Below are 22180 nucleotides of genomic sequence, written 5' to 3'. Positions count from 1 at the left end.
CCCTGCCACACCCCTCCCTGCCACATCCCTCCCTGCCACACCCCTCCCTACCACATCCCTCCCTGCCACACCCCTCCCTGCCATACTCCTCCCTGCCACACCCCTCTCTGCCACACCCCTCCCTGCCACACTCCTCTCTGCCACACTCCTCCCTGCCACACCCCTCTCTGCCACACCCCTCCCTGCCACACCCCTCCCTGCCACACCCCTCTCTGCCACACCCCTCCCTGCCACACTCCTCTCTGCCACACCCCTCTCTGCCACATCCCTCCCTGCCACACCCTTTCCTGCCACATCCCTCCCTGCCATACCCCTCCCTACCAAACGAGCCAAAAGGGCATTTTATTAGAAGTCAGGAGTTTGGAATTTTCATCACTTCATCATTTTGTAGTAAGTTACTCAATGTCTTTGGCTGATCTAAGATCCCTTAAACTTCCAGCATTCTATGACACAAAACAGCCAGAGCTGAGAGCTGGAAATGTGGAGACTGAAGGCAGGTAAACTCCGCCCCTCTTCAACTCTTCTGGGCTGAACCTTAAGGATCTTTGCTCTCTCACTTTGTTTGTCCTGTGGGGACATTTTGTTTTCCTCCCAATCTTACAGTGCCTGTTGTGAGGCTGGGGGTTGGGGTGCCTGGATCTTTGTGAAGTATTACAGAGAATCATTATGAATAAGGAAGTGGACTAAAGTTCACTTGGCAACTCGGCTCTACTTTGGCTATTTAAAGTGCCATGGTCACAGGCAAGCTGTTTCTTAAGACTTTTGTGATTTCTGAAAGGAGAGAGGGGGAAGCAAGTTCAGCTCAGACGTAATAAAGGCGCCAAAGCAAGGAAGAGCAGATGCAGTGAAAAGAAACACAGGACACTGGAGCTGGGAGGTAGCCCAAACGTTCCAATTTACAGACAAGAATACCAAAGCCAGAAAGACAAACTGCACTTAACCAATACTTATTGCTGAGTTCTTCCATGTGCTGGGCACTGGGCAAAGCCAAATACAGTCTCTGTCTTCATGGTATCCTGTGGCACTAGCTTGCTCAAAATCACACAATTGTATGTGGCCGGGCTGAGACTAGACGCCAGGTTGCCGAACCTTACGTCTGGGCGTAAGCCACCACACAGTGGCCAGCGCCCCTCCAGTGAGGCCCTGCCAGGTCTCCAGCATATCTGTTTTCCTGATTTCTAACCTGGAGGACTTCCCTTCTGGAGCAATGGGTCAGGATCCTTCCTCTGGGGCCTAAGTTGGGTGTGTTTATTTGCACAAAGACAGATGCACTTCAGGCTTGGGTTGATTTGACAGAAAGGGGGAAAAGGGCACACATTCAGGGTTGTTTGCCTGAAGAGTGAGAACTGATCAGAATCCTGCTTATGAAAGGAGTATTTCTCGAAAGCTCACTTTGCTTTTTATGGTTCATTCAAAACCAAAGCAAACCTGAAAAACCTGCATTCTGTCTATTTTTTTACAATTTGCATATCCTAGTGGAAATCAATCCTACAGAAATAAAGGCAGCAGCATGTAGGGCTATTTGCACAAGGGTGTTGTTGTTCCGTGGGAAGTGTCCATCTATAGGGAAATGATTGTGTAAATCTGGTGCTTTTATACCACTAAAGATCATGCATCTGTTAGAAAGTGAGTTACAACTATACATCCTGACCTGCAGGGCTTTCCATGATATATGCATGAGTACAAAACGCAAATTGTGTATATACATATCTATAACTATGTGTTATGATTCCATTTTTGTATAAAATAGAAGGAATCTCTCTACATGTTTATAGTAGCAAAGGCAAAAAAAAAAAAAAGTGAAACAAATATATGCCAATCTGTTAACCTGGATTTTGGATTAACTCAGACTGGTTAACTCAGACTAATGGGACTTGAAGGTTATGCGGAAGATTAATTTTATGTTTGCATAAATACCTGTACTTATTTGACTTACATAAAGCAATTATTCATTTTGTAATTTAAAAATCTTATAAAGCTAAACTTAAAAAAAAAAAAAATCCCTGTGTTCACAGATTTCTGATTTTTAACTCCTGGGATGAAAATTCCACTCTTTTCAGATAGACCAGGTGTGCTTTCATAAAGATGATGACATTGTTGGCACTGCTGTGCCGACTGGCAGCTCCAACGAGGCAGCCACCCTGTCCTCTGGCTCCTGACCTCAGGACTTACCTCAATGCAGAGGCAGGTGGGCTCTCCCTTCTCTGTGACTGCACATTCCCGGCCAGCTCCGCAAAACACATTGGCACAGATCTTGGATTTGCTCCTTAGTTCTTCCTAAAACACAAAATCATAAAAGAACACCATGTCACTGAAACGAGCCCATGATGGGTTGAACCGATGGTGGTGATTATAGTTCAAGCCCAGGGCTTGGTCTGGAGTCACGGGTTGAAGGGTCCTGATTAGCCACAAGCTGTCCCCAGTAGCCAGCACCAGCCTTGCCAGCACTGCTCCAGCCCAGGCCACCTATGAGTCCTAAAGATTGTTTCTTAAAGAACAAGAGCTCCTTTCTTGCATGCTCCCATTCTTCTACGAACGTTTATTGGTTAGTATAATATTATCCATTATATGCCAACACTACACTAAGGAATGGAGATATAAAGGCACAGTCCCTGACCTCAAGATGCTCTGTAACTCTCTGAGGAAATACAAATCAAGAGATCTTTAGAAAGCGATATGGAAGCACTAGGGAGCTAGAGGAGAGATGGAGGGCAAGAATCAAATGAGACACTCTGAAATAGGAGGCCTTCACTGATTTCTAAAGGATGAGAAGAATAGACTGGGCAGAAATGGAAACTTTTAAAATATATATTTTTATTTATTTCAGAGAGAGGAAGGGAGAAGATATAGATAGAAACATCAATGATGAGAGAGAATCATTGATCAGCTGCCCCCCTGCACGCCCCCTACTGGGGATCGAGCCGGCAACCTGGGCATGTGCCCTTCACTGGAATCGAACCTGGGACCCTTCAGTCTGCAGGCCGACACTCTATCCATTGAGCCAAACCAGCTAGGGCATAAATGGAAACATTTGAGAGCAATATGGCTATCTGAAAGACCAAAATCTCACTGGGTAGTGTTCAAAGCAAAAGAAGAATAGCCAAGCTATTGAAACATGGATCTGCTGTTATTTTATTTGGTCTAATTCAGCCCCTGTCCACATCTGCCTCTGGCTTTAAGACCAAGAGGGCCAAACCATCTGATAAGCAGTAGAACTAGCCTCAAAACACGTATGGTCAGATATTCCTGTACAGACATATGCACTAGAACTGAAAAGGCAGGGAATGGCTCCAAATCTATGCCTCTGAAAATGTGGGTGCTTGTAGTTATTCATCTGTCAGAGACACACTCGTTCTCTCGTGTTAATTGGCGACTAAAAGCCAGCCCCACCTCATTTGCCACTCAGGCCAGCAGTAGTGGTGGTTGAATGAAGGAGAATGGGATTCCTCCAGCCACTCTTCCTGCAGGCAGTCTCACCACAGGCCTCCGGCCTGCCCACGAGGGTGGCATGGGCTGTGCTAAAACCAACAAAGATGGCAGGAGTTGTGCTGGGGTCATGCGACTGGCCCTAGTAAGGGTGGGGATGGAACCTGAGATTCTGCCCTTCAGGCCATGTCTACTGTGTCATGCAGAGAACTCACACTCACAGACTCACTTCTCACAGTAAATTCTTACAGCTGGTGTTTTATACCCAAGAACAGGTCAGAGAAAGCAAAAAACAAAGCAGATATTGAGAGCTGAGGGGCTGTGTCCAAAACAGCCGGTCTGCTGCCACCCGGAGGCAGCTTTGCAAACTTCAGGTTATTGTTTTCTCTCCTGAGCCAGCCGGCGTGTCATACAAGGCTCCCATTGGTCTGGAAACCCTCGCCATGGTCACATCTCATTGGCTCACGGGCTGTTGCCACACCCATTCTTTTCTGGATGTTGCTAAGGCGAATTCAATAAAGCTGGCAGGCAGGGAAGAAAAGAGGAAGTAATTCCCAGAAGGCTGGGAGGACTAGCGGTTGTTTCCCAAACCAGGAATAGCGATAACATCAAACATATTCTCCAGGCAGACCAGCCCTCTTGGAAACTGTGTCTGGGAATAGAAAGCAGCTCTAAACAAGAAGAGGAAAAGGCTATCGCTGAGCAGTATATATATAAAAAAAACTCAGATAAGACTATTTTCTCCTTTCCCTTTCAGGAAACAACCAGCTAACATACAATCCTCTGTGTGTGTGTCACACGAGGTACAGACATACAAGTGCATAAAAAGCATGCTCAGACATATGCCTACACTTAAAGGCACACTAACACACAGCTCCATGGCAGACACCCACAACCGTTAGCAATTATTAGCTGTGTTGTAACTAGTCACTTTAATACTTTGAGCCTCAGTTTTTCCCTCTCTATCATAGGGATAAATACCAATCCTGGCCTGTGAAGATGAAATGAAATAACACATTTGGAAGTGCATCACAAACTGTAAAACGAATTGCCTATGAAAAGTGTTATTAATGTTAATGCTTATAGAGTTTACTGCAGAATAATAGCCTGTGGCCTTTATGGAGCCTCTTTTTTATCTTATGTTGTTGTTTTTAGTGAGTATTAAAAAAAAAAAAAGCTTTTAGTTATAGGTTTAATTCAACCCAAGTCATTCATCAGAAATAGATCTCAAAAATCCAGGTAAAGAAACAGATACTTTTTACTTAAAATATAGATTAATACTTGAATAATACAATTAAAATTTACAGTGTTTACATACATAAGATTTCATCTTACTTTGTGAACAGCCCTGCAAGAACATGTATGTTATTAACCCCATTTTATAGACGAGAAAACTAAAGATCAGAAAGGTCAAGTAACTTCCCCAAGGCCCCAAAACAAAAAATGAGAGGAATTAGGATTCTAATCCACATCCACAGACAAGAGATGATTAAGCTCCCATTTATAAATAGCTGGTACCCTGCTATGAGATTTTTGTTATACATTATCTTAGTTAAGCTCTCTGACAATGCCATAAGTTTGACACCATAATCATCCCTATTTTACAGATGAGGGGTCTGAGCCTGATCGGTTAAATAACTTGAAAGTGGCATATTCTACCCAACCTAAAGGAAAAGTTCTTTTACATTCATTTTCCTACCCAGAAGAGTCAAGGTTAAGGAAATTATAATGAGGGTGTGACTTACATAATTAGTAAATGTCAGGAGAAAGTGCTTAACGCTGCAGCGTCAGAGTTAGATTTGAATGCCTAGGTTCCACTTCTGCTCCTCAGTTGCCCTGGTGGCGCCTCTGCCCAGTGATAACACTGATCCCTGTGAGGGCTGTGTGAGACTAAACCACATGCACCACATGCGGCAGAGCCTGCCACACAACTGAACGTGGCCATCGTGACAGTGCAAAGCCGATGTTCAGGCAATTTCCCTCAGAGATGCTGTTACCACTTTGGGCTGCCACATCCCCACCCAGCCTCCCTTACACTGGAATGACAATCCTGAGAGGGAGGACCACCTAAATGGAAAAATCAAACCCTGTGGCCCTGTTTGAAGACCATAGAGAAATGCAGGTGGCGCATCTATCAATAGGTGGCAATCTCTCTCTGTGTCTCACGGAGCCAAGAGCCGCAATGCAGAGTGCAGTCTTGGCTCCTGCCGCTCCTCCCAGCTCTTCCCTGCCAGATGTGGTGAGGAGGTGGCAGATTGGGGTTCATGCCCTGCAGGCCCAGGCAGCAGGAACCAAGAACTGGGGGGGAAATGTCTTACCTGAAGCCCTCAGGGTCCTCCTCAATTCCCCCCCATTCACAGGCACGCTTTCATGCAGAAATCAACAATGAAGACAAGCCCTATCTTCTCTGGGAGCAGGGTTGTCGAGGGCATTCCCAAAGCTTCTAGAAAGTTCCTTAGGGTGGTAGGTGGTTTTACCCATCTGCTGAGTGACTGATTCTAAGTGAGGGAGAACACCTTGAGATGTTCATGGCAGGAACACGCTCATGGGTAGAGAGGAGCGTGGCGAGGAAGAGAGAGATGAGGTAGGGCGGCAGGTCTCGCCAGCTGACCTGGTGGGCAGTGAGGACCTTGGGAAGTTTGGAATGGGGCCAGTGACATGATGATGTGGTGTTTTGGAATACTGTGTCTGGTCCCTTCCAACCTGGGAATTCTGACTCCCAAGTGCGGGGCAGCCTGGATGGAGAGAGGCTGGGGGCAGGGAAACCTGCCAGGTATAAAGCAGAGCTCTTGTGAGGGTGACAATGGACGAGGGCCCGATGCTAATATTCAACAGAGCACCTACACCCGAGTGAGGGTCTTTACAGATGTCTCTGTCCTCGCAACGTCTGTGCAGGTTTCCATATAACAGATGGGGAGGAAAGTAAGGTTCAGAAAAGCTCTGTGATGTACAGAGACCATATGACTAGTGAGAGCGGAGTCAGGCTTAGAACACAGGTCAGCCTGACCCCAGAGCCCTGATATTCTTTTACCAAGAGCAGTCAAGGGAGTGAGCCTTGGAGAGAGGGTACAGCTCCAAGGGCAGGCGCAGGGAGAGGACATGGATACACACACCCGTCGGTCTGAATACACTTGTGAGAGTATAATTGATTAGGGAGAGGGGGCGTATTCTGGAAGTGTAGACACCCTGATATATTGAAAAAATCAGTAAGTACTTGTTTCCAATTCCTCCCATTCACAGGCATGCGAAACATCAGATTTCTAGCTTTCTCCATCCGCATCATCTCCCCGACTGGCTCTAGGTTGTTTTCATTAAGTGTTGCAAGCCATGCCCTGGGGATTTGGTCCCATGGGTAAGTTTCACAGGGCAGACTTCTCTTGGTAAAGGCTGACAGGGAAGACTGCTGACTTTTACAGGGAAAAACCTCCCCTCTGAGCATCTGTCAGCCGCTGCATGGGAATAAATGATACTTTATATTTGCACCGTAATATTGATTAGTCTGTCATTTTGACTATCATTTTTTATTCTCAAAACCTTCGAGGATAGGCAGGCAGGGGTTATCTCTTTTCGGCCCTTCCAGATGTAACATCCTATGATGAAGAAGAAACCGAGACTTGTGGACGGCTATATGTGATTGGTCCAAGACCTCATGAGGCTCCACGTGAGGTCTCCAGACTTTAATCCAGCTCTTTCCTCTACACCACTTTGCCTCTTTACAAATCAAACCTAGACTGGATCCACGGTGTGAATAAACAGGAATTATTTTTGCAACTAAAAAAGCAAGTTATTTGCTAAACCACCACTAGAGGTGCTAGTGTGTCTGAGTCTCTGGGCCCACCACAGCAGTAAGTCTGAACATGAAATACACTTTGAATGTTTAAAAAAAGTCTTCTGAAGTAAAACAATTTCTGGAAGAACAATGTGTTTTGGTAAGGGAGGGAGCTTATAAGCAAAGGCATAAAACTACATCTTAATATACCATCAATCACGGACGTAAACTGGGTCAGCTCTGTGCCTTCCATCCTTTTCCTCCTTCCTAACTTTTCTTTTTGAAAAAAATAAAAACAGCCCTTACGTATGCCAAGGTGGAATTTTGGCTCCACTTGCCACTATTCTGTGACAGAGCGGCTTTGTTGACGTGAGGAAGGCTCCCCTTGCTTTGCCAGAATTAGTCATGGAAACTTCACAGGAACACCAGGGCTCCTCGGGTTCGCACAGCATCATGGAGTTGGGGACAAAGGAACTCACAGAACTGGGGAGAACAGGAGAGTGAGGTGGGGGTAGGGTGGGGTGCTGGCTGCCCCCGGGAGGCCCTTCTGGAATGGAACCTAGTAGCCCGGACCTGAGAAAGCCAAGGAGAAAGCAAAACCGCTTTAGGACCTTACAGTCTACCTGGAGCACCAGGGGGCCTTGCTCAAGTCCCCTAATTCCTTTCCCTGAAAAGAATGTGTTGGCGCATGCCACATATTCCAGGTAAAGAGGAAGGAGTGGTGATTTCTAGCAGATGTCCTGATGCACTTGGCAGCAGGCACTGCATTTGCAGGGCCTCGTCCCCCTATGTGTTCACAACCCATCCCTCAATCTCAAGTTTACGCACAGAGCCAGAGCCAGGTTTTGTGGGGTCTGAAGCTTACAAAATTTGAGGGGCTCTCCTTAAAAAAAAAGAATGCTTGCCCTAGCCCTAGTTGGTTTGGCTCAGTGGATTGAGCGTCGATCTGTGGACTGAAGGGTCCCAGGTTTGATTCCTGGTCAGGCACATGCCCAGGCTGCAGGCTCGATCCCCATTAGGGGGCGTGCTGGAGGCAGCCAATCAATGATTCTCTCTTATCATTGATGTTTCTATCTCTCTCTCTCTCCCTTCCTCTCTGAAATCAATAAAAATATATTTAAAAAACCAAAACACAAACAAACAAACAAAAGCAAAAGAATGCTTAACAATGACTGCAAAATTGGGCACAGGGCCGTGGGTGGGCCTTGTAAGTAACAGGTCTGAAACTGAAGCTAAATTAGCTTCATGGTAAATCAGACTGTCCACCTACCCTACATTTTCTTCCTAAACGAGAAAGCTCTGCACCTGTAGCCCATTAGTCGGAGCCTTGTTTAATATTTTATGCACATATAGCTTATCTCAAGCAGACTAAGCGCTTGCACATTTTGGCTTCCCACAGACCAACCACATTGTCCTGCCTGAGAGAATGCTTAATGAACGTTTCCTACATTAAATGTCATTTGGGGTCCGTTCAGATTAGTGTCAGTGTCAGTGGCCAGTGACAATGGCATTTGGGATGTTTGGACTGAAGGTGTGGGCTTCATGACATCAAAATAAAGGATGCATTACCCCAGAGGATTCGCTTTAAGATAAAAATATCTATTATGGACTTGTCACTCAAGAATTATCAAATTCTCCTTTCTGTTGATGTTTGCATTCAGCCTCTATTACAGTTTATGGGATAACATGCTCCTCACTCTTTTTCTCATGTTATAATATATGGTGTGCCTGAAAATTGCTATCAAATTTCAAATGGGACAAAGCTGCTTACCTTAATCACTGTCTTTATGATTTGACAGATTCTGTCGCATTTTCTTTTTTTTTAAAACATATTTTTATTGATTTCAGAGAGGAAGGGAGAAGGAGAGAGAGAAACATCAATGATGAGAGAGAATCATGAATCGGCTGCCTCCTGCACACCCCCCACCACGGACTGAGACCACAGCTTGGTCATGTGCCCTTGACTGGAATCAAACCTGAGACCCTTCAGTCTGTAGGCCGACGCTCTATCCCCTGAGCCAAACCAGCTAGGGCTGTCACATTTTCTAAGTGTCTGCCTGAAGCACCTTGTCAGACTGAAGCACCTAAACTACCACCTCCACAGAGAAGCCCTTTCTCTGCAATCCCGCTCCTCCACAGATTAGGTCTTCCTTGAGGTGGCCCAGACCCAGCACAGCAACCTGGGTGCTTGGCTTCTCCATAGCGCTAAGTTCAGTTGTCTGTAATGGTCTTGTCCAGTCCTAGCAGACGTATACAGCAGCATTTAGTAAGCACTTACAGAGTTAGAAGTATGCTAGGCACTTCATACAGGACTGAAAACCATCTCACAAGGGTCTGGGACAGTGGTTCTCAGCCTTCCTAATGCCGCGACCCATTAATACAGTTCCTCATGTTGTGGTGACCCCCAACCATAAAATTATTTTCGTTGCTACTTCATAACTGTAATTTTGCTACTGTTATGAATTGTAATGTAAATATCTTATATGCAGGATGTCTTAGGCGACTCCTGTGAAAGGGTTGTTCGACCCCCAAAGGGGTCGTGACCCACAGGTTGAGAACCGCTGGTCTAGGAGGTCGGAGGATGCATCCCTATTGGCATGGAGAAGACTGTGGCTCTGGATCATCTCCAGCACCTGAGGAGGGTGTCTCTGCTCTCATGCCTTCAAGTCCTGGACCTCAATGATGAGCTGGGGTGTCTCCCCAGGAGTGCCATGCCGTTTCCTCAACTCAGGCACATCCAGTGACTTCACTTTTACTGAACGGTTCCCCAAGATCTGTCTATTGTCCTAAGAGTTATCCCTGGGAGTGCCCGAGATATTCCACTAGTCTTCCTAAAGACTGCTTTTTACAAGTCCCCCAGTTTTGCAAATTCACCCCCTAGTTTTTCCAGAACACCTGGTTGGTGGCGTGGGGGCGGAGAGGGCGGGGGCTTTTAGGTCAGACCACTTTCTGTCCTGAATTAGCCTGTTAGGTCTGAGCATAGTATTCATTTTCCGTTCTCCAGCTGTCTGCCTAAGATGTGCCCACTATGAAGGACAAAGTAGGGCTAGAGAGAGTCCTCCAGTCTTCAGGAAAGGACAAGGCAGGTAATTTAACCCATCAGAAGGCATGCTTGTGGTGAGTGCCCATAACAACAAAACAAGAATAATAAGTCTGTGAGCAGCATGGTGCAAAGCTCTATGGCATACACTTGAAAGGAGTGGTCTCTGCCTTGGCAAAAGTTTCTAACCTCGTCAGGGCGATGGCATTAACAGGCCAACGCAGTCCTGAAGGAGATGGGGCTGACTCCAGGAGGTGGGGCTTCATGGACAAAATGGGACTTGAGCTGAGCCCCGACGAATGGTAGGATTGGGATGGAAAGAAACCCTGTAGGTTTTGAGCAGGAGGGTTTTAAGAATAGTCTGGCAGGGGTACATGGGAAGAAATGGGCAAGGAGGAATTAATTGGAGGCACAAGGAAATCAGCTAGAAAGAGCCTGGGGATGAGAATCTCATGTAGGGTGTGGCAGAGAAGGAAGGAATCCAAGAGAAAATTCTAAAGAACAAGATCTGGCAACCTACCAGACAGAAGTGGGGAAGGAGAGAATGGGGGAATCTGCCAAGATCTCTGGCTTCCAGGGCCTGGAAGGTTGTTGCTGTATCTCAGAGATGGAGCCCTGGGAAGGGCCACGGTGGGGGGGGGGGGGGGGGGAGAGAGGAGGGGCAAGCAATGATGCATCAGTAATGGGCATGTGTCTCCGGGGATGTAAAATATTCCACTGACAGTTCAAAATAAAGGACTAGAGATACACATCTGGACATCATCCGTGTCAGAGTGAGAAATGCAGCCAAGAGAACAAAATGAGCTCAGGAGGGAAGGGTGGGAATGGAGGGATGAGGGCAGCTGAGGAGAGGAAGGGACAGGATGTGCACAGAGAGGAGCAAGGAGAGCAGACTGCCACCAGCCCTCTTGGGGTCTCCTCTGGGCAGATGCAGCACCTGGCCAGGTTACAGAGCTTGGCAAGCAGCGTGCAGGTTGGAATTCAGCCTCCCTCACCTTCTCATGTAGTGAACAGCCTACAAAACCGTATGAGGGCTCTGGAGGTGAAGCAGCCAAGAAAGCAGAGTAGGCACATTCAGAAAACTGGGAGCAAAACCAGGAAATCTAGAGAGCTCCAGGAAATGTATGATGAATGCCATTATATGAGAAATGATTTGGCAAATGATGTTGGGATGAGACCCTTCCTCCTCCCTGCAAAAAGCCTTTAAACTTCTGCTAAAACCTGAACCGGTAACCCAGAGGACAGACCAGACAGAGGCAGTGAGATTCCATGTAAAGAGAACTGGTGCAGAAACCTAGAGACAGGCCCTGACATATAACTGCCTGTAACACACTGTGTGGCTTAGGGCAAGATGCTTGACCTCTCTGGTCCTCAGTTTCCCCATCCATAAAAAAAAAGGGGGGGGTGGGGTGGTGTAGATGATGTCAAAGTCCTTTACACTGTTAGGATTCTCTTAACTAGAAAGCACAGGAATTTACCATTTCAGATGTTCTTGAATATCAAACTTTATTTTCCCAAGGAAGCTAACCGAAATGCCCAAACTAAAGAGACTGTTTACATATAGAGCCTCGTGAGGGTATTTCAGGGGTTTTGCTGAGTTTGGGTTGAGGAATTAAAACTGGCTTTCATAGTCAAAGAATTTTCATAAGAAATGCCTTTTCATTCCCTCCTGGATCGTGGCAGAGGAAGTCAGGGAGCAGTAATGGGACCCCAATTGAGTGGCCTTATTTCACTAACCAGTTAACTGCTTGGAACCCTCTACTCCCCTGGAATGCCATTAATAACCTTTTTATTCTACTTGTGTTTGCCTTGCAAGAAAAAAGGAAAGAGAAGAAGGGAGAGAATGGTTAAAGGAAATTCACATGAGATTCACAGTTCTTCATTCCTGCCAAGAAGCTGTCACTGAAGTATGTCTGGGACTGCCAGGGCTCACATTTACTCAGCATTCATGATCTAATTATTTCCACATGTAGTTCAAGGAGAATGGTTGATTAAAAGTAAAAAAAAAAAAAAAAAAAGAGAGAGAGAGAGAGAGAGAGAGAGAGAAACCCCCACCCCTAAATCCCAATACCCTCAACTAAAGGAGGGAGACAGCCCCGGGGCAGCTGTGGGAGAGTGTCCCCTGCAGTGCCCGCCACATCTGGACCAACATTCCTGCAAGCCAACCTTCCATTTCCCCAAGCTTCCCCAGCCCAGAAACAGATAGGATTCACATTCATGGGCCTCTGAATAGAATATATTTACTCCCCTGCTTCGGTGGGAAGCAGGTGAGATACGGGTATAGCCTAAGAGCTACGAGTTCTCTCCACCCTTTTGTCCCAGGGGTCAACTGAATTTAGGTGGCCCCTAGGCAGTTCCTGATACACATACCTACTAGGGAATAAACCCACTGATTTAGTAACACTGAGTACCTTGAGTACCTTCTCTAATCGGGGAATAGTCCCCCCACCTCTGTGGCTCCTTTCCATCATCCCAATTTGTGCATGGCTCCCCCTAAAACTGAAGGCTAAGCTACCGCTTCTCCAAGGTGATTCACATGAGCTGGCACTGATTCCAATGCCTGACACCGTCCCCTACTGGTATCGTCTGGGCCACATTTAACAAGGTCTTCGGCATGAAGCTCAGTCTTCTCTCCCCTGGGTAACTTCATTGTTAACGTGGCTTGAGATCCTTGGCCCCTTTACCTTCAGGAACTCTCCGGCTACTCGGAGCTTCAGCTGTGCAAATGGGTGGAGCAGGCAGCCACGGCATATCTAAGTCACAAGCAGACTAAAATAAAAGACATAGGACTCCCGAGGTTCTACATTTTGAAACGGGATCTCATTACCCTTTGAAAATGTCAGCACCGGTAGGGATTGTTAGATGCTCCTCTAACCTTCAGATGGGAGGAGGATGTCCTACGAGACCAGCTAAAAAGATGTCACCACCTGGAAAGTCTGATTTTTTTTTGTCTGGGTTGCACAAATCCTTCCTGTCCTTCAAGGCTTAGCTCCAGTTACACCACTCCATCCTCTGTGACCTTGCCTTTTGGTTGATAGGAATTCCTTCTTCCTTCCTGGAATTCTCACTCCACTTTGTCTGAACTCATTTTAATCACTTTTTAAGATTTTAATTGATTGTACAGATTTTGTCTTCCCAGCTGAACTCTAAGTTCCTAGAGGACAGGATTATATTTCAGAGTTCTTCCACGGGTCCCAGCATAGCACCCTGTGCCGTTCATCAACCTTCGTTGAAAGCGTGAAAGGGCTGCTGAGTCGCACTGCCCTGAGGACCTGAAGTAGGGGCTGAAAGACAGATCCTGTGCCATCTCCTCTTCCGGGGCTGCCCCCTTCCAGGACCAGTCTTTTGGGGGGGAAATACCCTACAGACCCCACCCTTCTCCACCAGGCCATAAATAGTCAGCTTGAATATTCACTAATTAGAGGTTGTCTCAGACCCATAGAAAGACATTGGTGTGTGTGTGTGTGTGTGTGTGTGTGTGTGTGTGTGTGTGTGTACACGTGCGCACGTTGGTAAAATGGACACGAGAGCAGTGGGGGTACTGAAATGGCTTCCAGTCATTTCTTTTGTCCATCATCAATGCAACACCCAGCTGACCCGCTGAGCGAATGAGAAATTGGTGGAGGGAAAGGGGGTAGAAGATGAGGTGATGTGGGAATGTGCAAACTGGGTGACACTTTGGAGTGTAGGGGGTGGCCTAGACAGGGAGAAGTGGAAATAAAGAGCCAAGTGAGAGGAGGCCAAGAGAAATCATGAAATGGGCTTGTTATCCAAGGCAGCTGCTTTGTGTTAACTCTTCCCAGGAACCCCACCCCTACACTGTCCTATGAGGTAGAAGGGAGGCCAGTTGGTCAGTCTCCCGGGACCAGAAAAACAAGCTTCTTCCCTTGTTCTACCCCTCCCCACCCCTAGAATGTCCCGGGGTCTCCAACCACTCCCCTCTGGCTCACCCTTGCAGTGGATTGCCAGGGAAGGGTGAGGCTTCAGTTGTGTCCAAGTGGTTTATTTCCTCTGGGGCTGGACACCTCGAAAGGAGCTGTGATGTCCCACCAAGAGCTAAGATAATTTGACAGATGAAAGGGTCAAGATGGTTGGGTGAGGCTAGCATGGAGGTCAGGGGAGATTGGAACACAATGGAGCAGAGAGACCCAGAGACCCAGCACAGCCGAGCAGCAGCGTGAGTCCCCACTCTAAAAACAGGGACAAAGCCCTGGGAACCTTTGGGGCCAGTGTGGCTGCAAAGCAGCCATCAAGTTTCTAGCAACTTGGCAATTATTTCCCGGCCTGAGGAATGCAGAAGGGGTTAAAACCCAGCAAGAACTCCAGCCTAAATGAAGTCTCCATATGTGTGTCTCGGTATGGTTCTAGGAGAAGCAGACAGATGCAATTAGAAGTTCTCAGACACTGTGTTGCCATGGCAACTGCTGGCCAGGAGAAAAGTGGGGAAAACCAGGAGGAGTCCGAGGAACACAGTTTTCCAAAGAAATGCCAGAGGCAGGTGGTGTTCATCACCCTCAGGCTCCACAGGGAGGGCTTGTGCCTCCAGGGACTCAAGGACCCTCCCAATTTCCCCGCATCTCCCCCCCCCCCCCCCCCCCCCCCGCAGATACACACCCAGAACAATGCCAAATGCAAATGAAGGGCTCCCTTCAGATGAAGGAGTGTGTACCTGTGCTGTTGCTCTCTGGGTGGCCTCTGGTCCCAGGGGCTTTCTAGATCTGAGTCTGAGGATCAGTGAAGGAAACTGCAAGCTTATTTTACATGTCACCATGGGACCCAGTTTCTCCAGGTGGGGGGATGCTAGATCGGTGCTGCAGGGCAAACAGGGGTTTGTGAGCTTGAGCGGGAGAAGATCTGAGCATATATTTTATCAGCCAAACTGGGACTTTTTCCAGACTAAAGGGGAACCTTTTAAATAAACTTGGACAACAGGCAAACTGTGACACATGGCCACCTTAATTATTAGGCTGCCTGAGGGAAAGTGATTGTTTTTATTTGATAGAGCAGGAATTCTAACCTGGTGTCTATGCGCTCCCAGAAACATAGTGATCGATTCTGGAACTCGATTTTTCTAGGCCAGTGGTCGGCAAACCGCGGCTCGAGAGCCACATGCGGCTCTTTGGCCCCTTGAGTGTGGCTCTTCCACAAAATACCACTTGCGGGCGCGCACGTACAGTGCGATTGAAACTTCGTGGCCCATGTGCAGAAGTCGGTTTGCGGCCTGGGCGAGTCTATTTTGAAGAAGTGGCATTAGAACACCCAAGGGGCCAAAGAGCCGCATGTGGCTCGAGAGCCGCGGTTTGCCAACCACTGTTCTAGGGAATAAGCTAGGAAAGATGAGAAATCCAATGAAAGTGCTACTCTGAGCATTTATCTTGCAGCCTTTATCTCCATTGATTCAACGACTCCATGAGGCTATGCATGCACGGGGTTCTGCTGCTGGGAAGCTGGGGAACTTGGCAGATTTTGAACCTGCTTCAAAATCTTGGTCATTACAGATCCTTCCAACTGCTTCTCTAAAGAGAGAATCATTCATTGCACGCATTGTTGACAAAGGGAGCTGGTTCTCTATGAGTTTAAGGCAATAATGTGGGCAATAGAGTGGGATGATTTCACAGCAGAGAGAGTTACTAAATCTCCCCTGAAGAAGGGGGACTTCCGGGAGTGCATTCTTGCACATTCCTGAACAACTGAACCCAAAACAGTGGCTCGGTGATCCTGTGGTCACAAAACCCAGGGAAAGGTCAGACTCTCCCAGGGAACCAGCAGAAATGACTGCATTTTAGGCATCATGTAGCCAGCCTAGAAATTATGAGCATGTGGTTCAGCCACAAGCTCAGTTACAAAATTGTAGGATGTTTAAAGGGGAAGGCCCACACAGGGTGCATCCCTAGTATTTTCTCAGGGCCTCTGGGAGTCACAGCCATTTGATAGGAATTCCTGCCCGTTACTTGGCAACCACGGCTGGCGGTGGTCTTCTACTCTCAATCCTGGTTGGCAGTCATGGGCCCACCTGACTTATTTGCCTGCACTTAAACCTGGAAAGTGGGGCACAGATCTCTGAGCTTAATGTGGAGCTTCCCCAAGATTTGGGGTTGGCAATGAGGGGCTCCTTAGAGTCTGTAATCATCAACAAACATCATTGCTCTCTGCTGGGCATGCATGTCAGGAAGTTCTGACGCCGACTTGTAGATCCCTTGGATGTTAAGAATCCATTTGAGGAATGTTAACCTTTCTGGACAAATTAAGAACCACATATAATCAGTCCCTTCGGGGGGAAAAAAGCAATACTCCAAAAACAAATCAATTTGCATTTCCTTATCATTGCCCGAAGTGGAATTGGACAAAATCTATTTCCAAGCAAGTAAGCAATAGATGGGACGATCAAGCAACAAAATACCAAACATCATGCCGAACGCCAGGCCCAGGGAGGATAAGGCACAGTGCACACTCCCAAGCTGCTGGCAGTTCAGATGGGGAAAAGGGACATAAATACATGGAATTCCAAATAACAGGACTCAACCTAATAAAAGATAACTCAAGACAATGTGTGGCTACATGCAATGTATGGTGAAGCGACAAGTGTCTAGAGCAGTTATTTTCAACCTTTTTCATCTTATGGCACCCATAAACTAATTACTAAAATTCTATGGCACACCAAAATATATATATTTGCCAATCCGACAAAAAATATGTATAATTTGGATTCATTCACGCTGGATGGCTACTGTTGTCATTTTTAAATTTGACAATCTAAGCGAAGAAAGGTCGGTGCCCCTAAGTAAATAGTTAGGTATTTCATGTTTTAAACATTCTTATGGCACACAGGCTGAAAATCGCTGGTCTAGAGCAGCACGGTCCAGTAGGAATATATCAGTCTACAGATAATTTAAAAATTTTCTAGTAGTCACATTTTAAAAAGTTAAAAGAAACAGATAAATTACTTTAGTAATTTATTTTAAACATAGCCAAAATATTACCATTTCAGTATATAATCGATATTATTAATGAGACATTTTACACATTTTTCCATAATAAGTATTTGAAATTGGCATGTATTTTACACTTACAACATGTTTTAATGGGACCAACTACATTTCAAGAGCCCAACAGCCACTTGTGGCTAGTGGCTTTTCCTACCAAGTAGCACAGCTCTAAACAGCAAGTTTAAGTAGTTTTGAGAAATCACTGAGAGCTAAAGAGGAGAATTTTTAGGTAGAAAGAGTAAGATGTTAACTTGGAATATTTTAGAAGTTGTGTATATAATTGAAGTCAACAGATATTATCTGAACATGTGAGTGAGGCACCATCTGGGCTGTATCTGGGACCAGGATACACAGTCCTCTAAAAATGGGCAGATGTCACTCAAGCCTAATTCTGGCTCTGCTTTCAATGCTCGTGGACACTATAAGGAATGTCTCCTCTGGTCTTCTGTAAGGAAGGCAAAATGTTTGCCACCTCTTGTCATTAAGACTCTATATGGCTTCTCTCAGCAAACAATGAGAAGGGGTTAATGAGACTACATATTTGGAGCCTTGTCTTAACTATTAAAATATACCTTTTTTCCCCTTTGCACAAAAGTTCATGGACAAATTTGGCAGATACACTCTGTTGCTGCCAGCCACACACACAGACACACACACTTTTAGTGTCTTGAGATGAAAGTCAATGAAAACACGCACATTCTATTCTTCTTGAGACATTCCTCCCTTGCATTCTTTCCTTGGAGCAGTTAGGAAGTCACAGCTGGGGGGAAGAAGCTGTAAAACCAACTTGTGCTGGCCAATCAGGCTGTAGCTGGCAGGAGGCCCCCCAATGAGAGGCTGCCAGGTATTCTGCTCCATCACAGAGATGAAAATCCTGTGAGACCCTCAAACTATACCAACAATGCACAATGACCTCCTTTTCTGTTCACTTTGTTTTTCCCCCAGGGCTGTATTAGAAACCCTACACAAAAACCTACCAGCTTAGTGGTGAGTAGTCTGTAACAGATTATGTTATCATTCAGGGTGAAAACACTCCCAAGTATTATGTAGCAGTATGGTTCTCAGGGCTCTATTCTTCACTTTAAACTGACTAAACACTGGAGAAACGCCACATGGTTAGCTGGTTTAGGTTACCCAGACTCCACTAAAAAATGGAGCAACAGGATACGTACGTCAGAAAACTTGGTCTGTGAGTCAACTGAAAGAGAGAGGGCTGCAGGCAAGTGGGAGACTGGGTCCCTGGGACTCCACCCACTGCTGATCACTGTGTAAATGCAGCGACACTGTTTTACCCATACTGGGGACATCACGGTTGCCATTCAAATGAAATAAGAGAGAGAGCAGAAAGGGTCCCCAAAAGTAAAGGTCTCAGCAAATGGTAAGGTCAGAAGACAAAGTGACCAGAAACTTTGGGGCAAAGACTCACCAACAACAGAATTGAATGCTTTATTTTATGTTCTTTGGGATATGAGCTTATTCTGGAAATAATGGTCAGTGAAATCATAATGGCAGATCATGGAAGGAAAGAATAAAAATATTTACTATTCTGCTAGCCTCTGCTTAAATTTCTACTTCACCTGGAGCTGAGAGAATCAAAATCCAGGTGGCAGACAAAGCTAAATCAGCACTAATATCATGTCAAGGTTAAGTAAAGTGCTGATGGGCAAGTGCTGTTAACTATCTTCCCAGGTGCACATATACCTGCAGAATCCAGCACAGGGATGATTGGAGTACAGAGATTATAGGCAGGATATTATACATTTTCTCATCACATAGGAAACATGTGGATTCATTAATCGACCATTCAGCCAGTGAATTATTTCAACAAATATTTACTGAGCACCTGCTATATGCTAAGCTCATTTCCAGGCGACAGGGATTCACTGGTAAACGAGACAGAGAAGGACTCTGTCGTGAAGGAATACATACCAAAAAGGGACGACGGTGGATAAACACAAATAATAAGATCATTTCAGATTGTGATGAACATTTAGAAGATAAGTTTGCCAGCACGTGTTTGACAGAGACATCAGGGTGAAAGGGCATCACTGACACTGAGTGGTGAGGAAACCTCTCTTGAGCTTAGACCTGAAGAATGAAATGAGCAATTCAGATAGAGAAGGGGAAAAAAAGTGCCATGTTCTGAAGCAAGATGGAATTTATTATGTTCCTGGAACAGAAAAACTTGTGGCTGCAACACAGGGTCCAGCAGGGAGAGCGGTGAGAGGTAAGCTGGGAAGAGTAGGCCCCAGGCTGGAGCATGCAAGGCCTGGTAGGCACTGATGAACACTGATGAAAAATTTGTATTTTATTCTCAAATACACAGGGACCACTGGCGGGTTTTACATAGGAGAGTGAGGTGACTAGATGTACTCTTTAAAAAGAGTACTACTCGGGCTGTTTGGTAGAGAAGTAGATGGAAAGAGGTAAGGAGGAAAAAGGGGAGAGAAGCGAGGATGCTACTGCAAGGCTTGGACTAGAGTGGTGTAATGGAGACCAAGAAAAGTCAATAAAGACATGATATATTCTGAGAGTTGAGAATGAATAATTAAGAAGATTCCTGAGTACAAGTTGAAAACAAAACAAAAAAAACAAAAAAAAGAAATCCAGCTAGTTCTAGGCAACATATGGTCATAGCCATGTCAGTGGTCCAGTATGGAGTCATTCCCAGAAGGATCTACAACTGGACTAGCCCTGGGGTCCGGGTAAGTCCCATACCTTCTTGATGGAAATGGAATCAGTTTAGGTAAGTGAGTTCACTCACCTAAAGCCCATTAAGACCTGGGGTCAGATGTAAATAGTCTCTGCTTATGGAAATATGTCCAGAACTGACCCATGTTTCCAAACTGCTCCATGGAATACTAGCCTTGACATATTTATGGTATTTTTTGAAATGGTGCTCTGTGGTGGAATGTCTGGGAAACACTGCTTATACTACTATCCTCCTAGAGAGGAAAATGCCTAATGCATGAACACTGTAAAGCTCTGAAAAGTCCTGCAACTAAAAATCCATTTAACCAAACACATATACTGATATCATTCATACAGCTTGAGAAATGCGGATCTAGGTTCTGAATGTCTCTCTCTGTAATTCTGCTGTTCCCTGGAATTAAAGCGAATAGAAGAAGAATAGCAACCACTATTAATTGAGTACTTACCTTGTCTAAGGTGCTTTAGGTCATTATCTCCCTTGCTTACACACTATATACAGGTAATGCTTTAATTTACAGCTTTAACATTATTGTTTGTTCTTGTGAGTTTTAATTACAGACCATCTATTCACTTAGAAAAAGCAGACATACATCTTTTCTGTTCCTATATATCAGTAGTGTTCACTCATAGTATTTCCTCATGAAGCTGTAAGATAAAGACCAGAAACTCTTCACTTTATCACCTCATCTTCATTTACTGTACTTACCCTATGACAATTAACAGTGACAATTTCCTACCCCCACCACTGCCTCTCTTCTCTTCCTCCAGTCCTTCTCATCACTATTTTCCTTCTTCCTATTTAATCCATTCATTTCTCAACAAGAACCATTTTGGGGTGGTTCACAGGCTTTGAACTCCCCTGGATTTAGAATCCCTAATTTTTGTTTCTCCCTCAAAAAAAAAAAGTCATGACTTTCTGAATATGGCTGTTGTCACATCTAAACCCACCGATTGGTAACCTAGAGCCCACAATAACCCTCAGCTATCTGAACACACACACACACACACACACACACACACACACACACACACACACATTCATCAACCTGGGCAAAGCGAACACTTTTTCCTGGAGTTAAACAACAGATCCCTGGGGAATGAGGAGGTCTTCATGTTCCAGGACACTGTAATATGAGTGATTATGGTCACTAAATGACAATGCTATTTACACTAGGCAAAATAATGATAGCATTTCCTAGAAAAATAACCCAATCACCAGCTGAAATATAGCCACTGGGGAGGAACCCAGCTTGCTCACTAATCCATGCAGCAATTCACTGAAGCAACTTAAGCAGGAAACGAAGAGCCTTCTATTTGATCAAATGTGTAAAGAGAATTTAGAGGGGAAATTCATTTAACTACGCTGTAAAATGGCCAACACCATGGGGTTAATAATCCTCAAGCATTGGTTGTTCTTATAGGATTTTATATCATCTTCATGGTTTCTTTATTTTTGTCTTAAAAAAAAAAAGTGCCTAAATAGGTCATGTAACAAACACCCACAAAAATAAGTTCTATAGTTTCTTATCATCATCCAGGTTGTATTATACATGTTCTCCTATAGGAAACAAGGAAAAACACAAGAATTCTTTTCCAATTGTATCTCCCAGAGATAAACCTGTTAACTTGGTAACTGCCCTTTAAACAACATGGCCCACAAGTACCTTAGGAAATTTTATTAAGAAAAAAAGTCTGCAGTGAGTACTGAATTTATTATACCCAACATTTAGCAAAGACTTGAATGTCTGGCCTCGACTCAAAACACTTCCCAATCTCTTTCTCCCTTCTAGTCTTGTCCCTCAAGAAAGGAAATTGAGAAACCCTAAAAGAACTCACACCTGAAGAGGGAGTCCTTGTGCTGGGGTTTTCTTTGATCATGAGCCAGCCCTTGGTGCCATGAAGAAAATTACTCTTCTGTTGAACATGACGCAGGCAGCAATTAATGCATAAAGTGAGAGCATTAACCCTAAAGTAAGTAGCTAAGTCAGGAAGTCTGCTTCTCTGTGTGTGGCTGTTGGCAAGGCCAAGGCCACACAGGATAAGAGAGGAAAGAAAAGAAAAACGCCAAGGATAGAAGACAAGAGGAAGGGCACGGGAACAAAACAGAAATGGACATACTCCTGAAAGATGTTAGAACTCTAAGGAGAAGCCAAGTGACTTTTCTGCTTCTGATGTACTCCTACGCCGGGGCCCCATTAATTGTAGTATCATAATAATAACACATAGCGAAGACCCAAGGATGGGGAT

At 45.4% G+C, this 22180-nt stretch overlaps 1 protein-coding gene and 1 long non-coding RNA gene across 2 annotated transcripts in view; one reads left to right on the top strand and one right to left on the bottom strand.

Annotated features, from left to right (window-relative positions):
* Positions 1-22180, bottom strand: part of FSTL1 (follistatin like 1) — a 57860-nt gene that overhangs the window by 17807 nt on the left and 17873 nt on the right. The window contains exon 3 of the mRNA XM_008146646.3: positions 2173-2277. Within this exon, the coding sequence (XP_008144868.2) occupies positions 2173-2277 (105 nt within the window). The remainder of the gene's footprint in view (positions 1-2172; positions 2278-22180) is intronic.
* Positions 309-10312, top strand: LOC129148587 (uncharacterized). Its single transcript, XR_008555579.1, has 2 exons — positions 309-390; positions 10200-10312. It is a non-coding gene; the product is annotated as an uncharacterized LOC129148587 (long non-coding RNA).

Source organism: Eptesicus fuscus, chromosome 3 (assembly GCF_027574615.1).
Source record: "Eptesicus fuscus isolate TK198812 chromosome 3, DD_ASM_mEF_20220401, whole genome shotgun sequence".
NCBI lineage: Eukaryota > Metazoa > Chordata > Mammalia > Chiroptera > Vespertilionidae > Eptesicus > Eptesicus fuscus.
The sequence above is the reverse complement of the archived record's forward strand: the minus strand, read 5'-3'. Positions and strand labels throughout refer to the sequence as shown.